This window comes from Lactuca serriola, chromosome 3, assembly GCF_051521515.1.
Source record: "Lactuca serriola cultivar US96UC23 chromosome 3, Lser_US96UC23_V15, whole genome shotgun sequence".
NCBI classification, from domain to species: Eukaryota; Viridiplantae; Streptophyta; class Magnoliopsida; order Asterales; family Asteraceae; genus Lactuca; species Lactuca serriola.
This window is the reverse complement of record NC_136410.1, coordinates 69,244,345-69,251,745: the sequence shown is the minus strand read 5'-3', so window position 1 is coordinate 69,251,745 and position 7,401 is coordinate 69,244,345. Positions and strand designations below refer to the sequence as shown.

Below are 7,401 nucleotides of genomic sequence, written 5' to 3'. Positions count from 1 at the left end.
TTTTAGGGGAAATCTCGATGAGATTTCACGGAAGTGGATGGCGTCGTTGGCGGCGGGGCTGGCAGATTCGATGGCAGAGACGGAGGCGTCGACGATGGTAGAGGGTTGCAGGTCCGACCAACAGTGGAAGGGAGAAGGTCTGCAGAGCCGTCGCTGGTGATGGCATATGGTGGATGTCGGAGGAGGGTCTCACAGGAATAGAATGGAAGCATATTAGGGCAAAGGGGCAAGAACGACGTTTTGTTAGAGAGAGGAGGGAGGGAAATCGTGAGAAAGAGTAGGAGCAGAGCCATGGGTAAAAAAGGAAGAAGCGCCCCTTATTTCTTTTCAGACTCTCCTCCCTATCTGAAATAATAAGAGGCTTTTAAAAAATTAAGAGACAAAAAATAAGAGGCCATCAAACAAGTTATATCTGAATTTTTAAGAGGTTACCTCTTAATTTTTCAATTAAGAGGTAAACAAACAGGGCCATAGTGGACAATATACAAGGGCAGAGTTAGTAGGGGGGCTGCCGGATGCAGCGCCCCCTCCAACCATTTTAATTGAAGTGTAAATGTACCAATGTAATTATAAATTATATAACAAGTCCTTATAGGTTGTGAGAAAAGCCCATTAAGCCCCTTGTGTTTTAATAAGCTTAAAATAATATGACGTGAAAGATCATAAAAGCTTTGTGTTACGGTGCTTCTTTTAAGTTTTTATTAATAAGATAAGATATATTTTAAATTTAATTCTATTCTTAAGGGTTTTTGTAATATTTAATTATTATATTATTATGATTGGTAATTTGGATTTTTATAATCATAAAGCAATCATAATAAAAAAAACCATAAATTTAATGTCTTTTATAAAATTTTAGACTATATTTTTATTGGGATATAACACTATAGTTTAATATATTATAAGGATGTTAGACCATCAGCCCCGTTATTCTTAGATCCTGGCTTCGCCCCTTACAATATATACATGAGTCCGCTAACAAGGAGTCTTTATAGTCATTTTATTGAATAACTCTACTACATACCATTTAATATGTGTAAAATCTTGCATATATTGTGACAGACTAGATAAAGATAAATCCATCTGTTGCTATTCGTCAATTATTGACTTTCGAGGGCGATTTGTCGTCATTCCGTAATAGGGACAGATACTTTTGTTTTGTCATGAAAATCTTTTCTCTTATTATGATTGTATTTTTATATAAGAGAGGACTCAACAATATTTACTTGAATATATATTCTAGGTTGATCGTCAACAATTACAAAAGACATAATTAGGAGAATCAGGACATTGGCAAAGTGATCAGACTTATTTCTATTTCACAATCAGTTAAAATGATATATGGGCTTTAAGCCCATTTAGCCATAAGAGACATCCCTCCGGCGCCAAGCAAGACGGCGGCGAAAGATTTGATTTGAAGCTTAATGCTTCCTTGTAGCTTCGGACCCATGAAATCAGCGGCAAGAAGATCGACCAACGCCATGTAGATAAGTAGTCCAGCAGACGAAGCATTGAGTAATCCCACAGTTATCAGGGCGCTCGGGCTATTCTCTTTGTAAGTCTTTGCCAACCCGATCCCAAGAGCAATACCAAATGGAGTCGTTATCGAAAAGAAGAAAACCATTAATGCTTTCTTTAACGGCTTGTACTCCGCCTGTTATCATTTATGAAGTTATAGATATCTTGTTTAATAAAAGATACAAATTTTATTACATGATGAACAAATAATATACCTGAAGAATGCAACCACCAAGTCCCATGCCTTCAAACATTTGATGGAAACAAAGAGCTGCCACCAGTGGCTTAATTGTGCATACGTCATTTGAGGCCCCAACTCCAAGTCCAATCACTATCGAGTGAACAACTATTCCAAGTTCCAGTACCTAAAGTTACATAAAAAACGATGATTTCATTAGATTGTTAAAGAATATAATACAATAAGACAAGTATGGTATTCCCGGTTTTTATTTAAAACTCACCATGGCGACCACACGATAACGAAGAAGTTGTTCTCCTATTGGGCTCTTTGGGCCATGATGGTGTCCATGTAAATGCGTCACACCACCACCTGCCACGGCCATCTCGTGGTCTCCAGTGACCGACTCACCACCTTCAGCTGATATTGCGTTGTTCTTGGTGGTATACATGCTTGTAGCCATGGAATCGACCATGAGTGTGAAAATGGCAGATAACATAGCAAGAAAGCCTGTAAACGGAAACTTATGCCATGGGTTATTAGACAAGCAAGTAGACCTTAACATGTCAAAAGAATCCGGCAAGACATGCATAAATCCGGTGGCCAAAATGATGCCCGAAGCAAAAGCTTTAACAATAACAAAAAGGCTACGATCTGGACTAAGGGCAGGGATGGAACGAGTGATCAGAGGTAGACATACTCCGATGATGCTAGTGACAAGGATTGCAGCGATGCCAATGATCTTCAAGGGCAAAGCCTTGGATTTATTATTACAAGGGTTATTGGTTTCCTCTTCACATTGTGACAAGGCTTTGGTGCATAGAAATACCATGAAGATGATGACAGTTGAGACCATTTTGGAAGTGGAAGCCATGGTTATTCAAGATATCTAGTCAACTGTTTGGGATAAGTATGAGTGAAGCTTATGACTTATGAGGTTGCTGTATATAGATATATATAGAAACATATAGTTCGGTGTCTACATAATATATACAAACATTTGTGACATCATGTGTTTGTATCGACCCTAACAGGGAATAATAGAGAATATTTTGATGAGATACGACTTTGGGGTGTTATTGGGTCAACATATTGGTGCATTGTTCATGGCACTCTAGCTAATGTATTTTGTCAAAATAAAAATTAATTTTAACTCAAGTAAAAAGTAATTTTAACTTAAGTTACGTTGTGTATGACAGAGAAATTAAATAACTTTTTATTTTATTTTATTTTTTTAATTATCTTCCGATCCATTTAAAATTATAACAAGTGTCCTCAAATGTAATTAATTTTATAATAGAAAGAAAAAGATAGAAGGATATTTGATTTATCTGTATGATAATATTAGGCGAATTGAGCATGTATGAAATTATCTGGTTAAAATAGAAAAAAAAATGTAAATTAAAAATAACTAAATCATTCTTATTGACAATCAAATAATAATTTATAATATATATATATATATATATATATATATATATATATATATATATATATATATATAAAATTAAAAAGAATTAAATCATTGTTATTTATAAATAAATAATAATTTTATAATAAATCTAAAAATGATTTTAAATATTATCGTTACGTTGAACTATATCAGAAATATAAGATTGAAACTTGGAGTTGTACATATACAAGGTTATTAGTTATAATAGAAAGAAATATAAATTGTTAAAAATAACTAAGTCGTTATTGATATCTATTAAATAATAATTTCTTATTAAGCTAAAAAGTTTATTTTAAATATTATCATTAGGTTGAACATATGATAAAAGATACATCTATTATAAGATTAACACTCAAAATTGATAAGTTAGGTGGTTGTAAAAGTCAACCAATTCAACCAAATAAATGACAAGTTACTCGGACTCAGCCTCCAACCAAGACGAGTTTGGCCAGCTCGTCCAAAAGAATCAGATATTAATCAAATTCAGTCCAACTTGGTCAATCTTGGACATGTTCAATTCAAGATGCCCAGATGCATAATTTTGTTTTAATAAAAACCTTGTTTGAACCATTAAAATTTTGTTTAGAAACCATTTTCTAAAATCTAAAACTTAACCGAACATTTGTCAACAAAGACGATCTCATCAAAAGTATACATTTGACATCCTATAAACTATAAAGATAGGTGTAAAAAAGTTCTCTTTTAGAATATTTCACAACAATTCCTATTTATAAAGGATGAGACATTATTATCACCATAGTGATGAAAACATTTTAAATAAACTCCTCTTTATTTGTTATTATTTTCATTTTGTTAAATAACATATTAAGTAGATAAAATAACTAAATTATGTTATCCAAAAATTTTATTGTTCAATAATTATATTCTTCAATAGTATCGTAACTTTTTATCCAAAAAAGTAAACATTTATTGAATAAGTTTTTGTTAAATCCCAATATCATAAATCCATTAAAGCTACGTAATATACAAAGTTCTCTTATATATTTTTTCATGATACAAAATTTCATTATAAAATGAATTCAATTATAAAATATAATCGAATATATTTTATGATTATAAATCAAATGGATTTTCTAAACAATTATAATTTTATATTTAGGTAATGTTTTTTTTTTTGTATTTATTTAATATTATTTAACAAATTTATAATATTATTAAAAAGAAATTGAAAAGTCATGAGAGTTTAAAGTGAATGTGAGGAAAAGAAAAATGTTTCCTTTAGGTCAACCGATATACCATCGACGAACCCAGTCGTGGTCTACCTGGCAATGGAAAACGGGCGTGCACACCAGCCCGGTTGTTCATGGTCACCCGTTTTCATGGTGGGGAGGATGAAGGGCAACGCCCAATCGTATTCCTCTTCTCTCTTAGTCTTTTCATGTTTCTCTCTTCGATCTCAGTGAAGAGTATTCAAGTGGTGGTGGGGTGGTTTATGGTTGCTCAAATGACTGATTTGGAAGCTCTCCACCACCGTTGTCGTGGAGAGTATAGTAGATGGTCTTATAATATAGAATTATAAAGTATATATAAAGTATTTATTTAATGACTAAATAATTATATTAATTAAAATCAGATTTATTAATTAAAAGGATTGTATGGTGTTTGAAAATGGATGAAGAGATCGGGATGTACAATGATTTGGTGAAGGTCGGTCTTTTTTGGGTATTTAGACAAAACAACGACATGTGGCTAACTCTTCTTGTCCTATACTAGTTTCTCTATTCCATGTGTGGCATCTGCTCGATTTCCACGTTGCTATCACATAACAACACCCACTAATTATTATTTTGTTCAGTATTGTAACAGCTGTTATGTATGGACTATGGAGACATCGCATTGAAAGGCTGACCTTGCTAACTTCAATGGTGTGGAGCAACACTCAAACACCACTACATACAAACGACTCGGTTGTTTCTCGTGGACTACTCGATGCGGCTCAACGAAATAAAATGGGAAACGGTCATGAGACCGTTTGTCAAGTGGTCATATTTTAAAATATATATATATATATATATATATATATATATATATATATATATATATATATATCACCACATAACCACACTCAATTGTATTTACACAATTTTTTTCTCTTTATTTTGAAAATCTATTCAATCAAAAATATAACAACACCAAAAACACCTTTCCATCAACACCCACACCCGAGCACAATTGTTTAATTCTAGAGTTATATTAACCTACTAAACATCAAAAGGTCGCCGAGAATACCATGCAAAGGAAGCGAAACATATGATGGAAGTTGAAGCAAAATTCTAAGAACACATAATATTACAAAAAGAGAAAAAAAAATGTTTTTTGATGTGAACACTTGAAAATACTATGAGAACAAGAAAAGGTTGAGCGGGAGCAATAAGAGCAAGAATCACTCATAAATGACATGACAATTCTTAGGACAAACACCGTAGGTTTGGCACCTGAAGATCTTGAAGTATTGCAAGCACTGAAAGGGAAGACTCGCAAAAAAAAATTAAGGGCAAAATTTAAATTGTTAGGATCAGTATGATATAAGTTTATCGTATTTTCTTTTTGTAATCTTGTAATGTTTTCAATTTTAGTTTAAATGTTATGTTTTTATTTAAACATAAAAGTAGAGAAGAACGATGGTGCACGACGAGTAGAGTGGTTGCTTCACTGGTAGCCCATGTCGTCGCACCACCACCACGAGCATCGCCGACATATGTTGCTGCTGCTTCTTGTTTCCCACTCCGTCTCCTCCCGAACCTAAATTCGTATATGGGGAGGCCTAAACGTAGAGGAAGGCATATGAGGAAACGAAAGCGAATCGAGTATAAAGCAAGAAACAAAGGTGATTGGAGGATTGAGACGGCAAACCGATGTTTAAGCTTGAGTCGATGAACAATACTCGACTGAGCCTTGTAATCTTCATAAACCGCTTTGTGCTTTAAGCCTTTAATCTATATATAAATTATATATTTTATTTAAATGATGGAGCATTTTATAAAATTATATTATATATTTTTGTAATTATTGAAAAAATTAAAAATGAGAAAAAAAAATGACTTGGAAATTAAAATGGTTCCCTTGTGTGGTGTGTATTTCCATAAAAAGAATGGTGTTATGTGGAGAGTGATGTGACAAAATTTTGGTGTGGAGAGTGAATCATACTACCCACCTACCTTAGGATCAGTGGCGGCCCTGAGGGTGTGCGAGTGGTGCGGTCGTACGGGGCCTTCGATTTTAAGGAGCCTCCGAATTTTGGAAAAATATATAGTAACGGTATTGGTATTTTCATAAAATACATTTTTATGTGTTTTTATTAAAGAAAATTAGTAGGTAACTATATAAATAATGTAACATTTGGTTGCAATCTTAAAGTAATTTTAATTGTGAAAAGAAATCAAAGAAAATAAAAAAAATCAAAATCTTATCAGAAAAGCTTCGATTTTTATGGTCTTTGGGGTCAAGGAAGACACTCTAGACTGCTCAATGTTAAGGCTTAATGGATTCGGAGCTTAATCCTCATTTTTGGTCAGATTTGGTCTCATGAAATGAGGAATAAGACCTCACGACGTGAGAACATGTTCGAGGAAGTTTTTGGGAAGAAATCATGACCTCACGACATGTGCATAAGGTGCTCACGATGTAAGCATCTCCTGTGCAAGTTTTGGGCTCTTTGAATGTTGGCTATCTTGTTCTTGGACTTATCCTTTGGTTTGGGATCATAATGGACTAAGGATTTTAGAGTAATGGACTTCTGGTTGGGCTTGCCTTGCTGGGCCTGCCCTAATAGGACTTGGATGGTGAATTGGGCCTTAGTGGGCCCAATGGAGTTGGACCATGTTTGGGCCCAATGGGCTTGGGCCAATTGTGGGCTAGGTTAGTTGGACCATTTATGGGATTAGTACTTTGTGGTTTTGCCATGGTTAATTATTAAAGAATGTTTGGTTGTTTGATTCAGTTCGTGGAAGTCGATTTGCAACAATTATGGGATTTATCTACCATTCGAGGTGAGTCTTCTCATTGTTTGTATGGGTCGAAGGCACCAATTCCGGCCCATTTGGTTTATGTATGGTAGGAATACCCGGGGGTTAGCCCTAGGAATTATGTATGAAAGACCAGGAGGCGGCTCCTGGCACACTATATGGTATTATGTATTATAGGAAGACTCGGGGTTAGCCATATGCATTATGTATGATAGACCAGGAGGTGGCTCCTGGCACACTGTATGTTGATTAGCTATGTAGAGTAC

At 34.3% G+C, this 7,401-nt stretch overlaps 1 protein-coding gene across 1 annotated transcript; it reads right to left on the bottom strand.

The window, feature by feature from the left end:
• Positions 1 to 1,221: 1,221 nt before the first annotated feature.
• On the bottom strand, positions 1,222 to 2,651 carry LOC145092564 (putative zinc transporter 10). Its single transcript, XM_079030510.1, has 3 exons — positions 1,980 to 2,651; positions 1,734 to 1,883; positions 1,222 to 1,654 (listed from the first exon to the last, which is right to left on the bottom strand). The coding sequence occupies exons 1-3, from the start codon at positions 2,568 to 2,570 to the stop codon at positions 1,349 to 1,351; spliced, it is 1,047 nt and encodes a 348-aa protein (XP_078886636.1). The 5' UTR covers positions 2,571 to 2,651; the 3' UTR covers positions 1,222 to 1,348.
• Between the last annotated feature and the right edge of the window lie 4,750 nt (positions 2,652 to 7,401).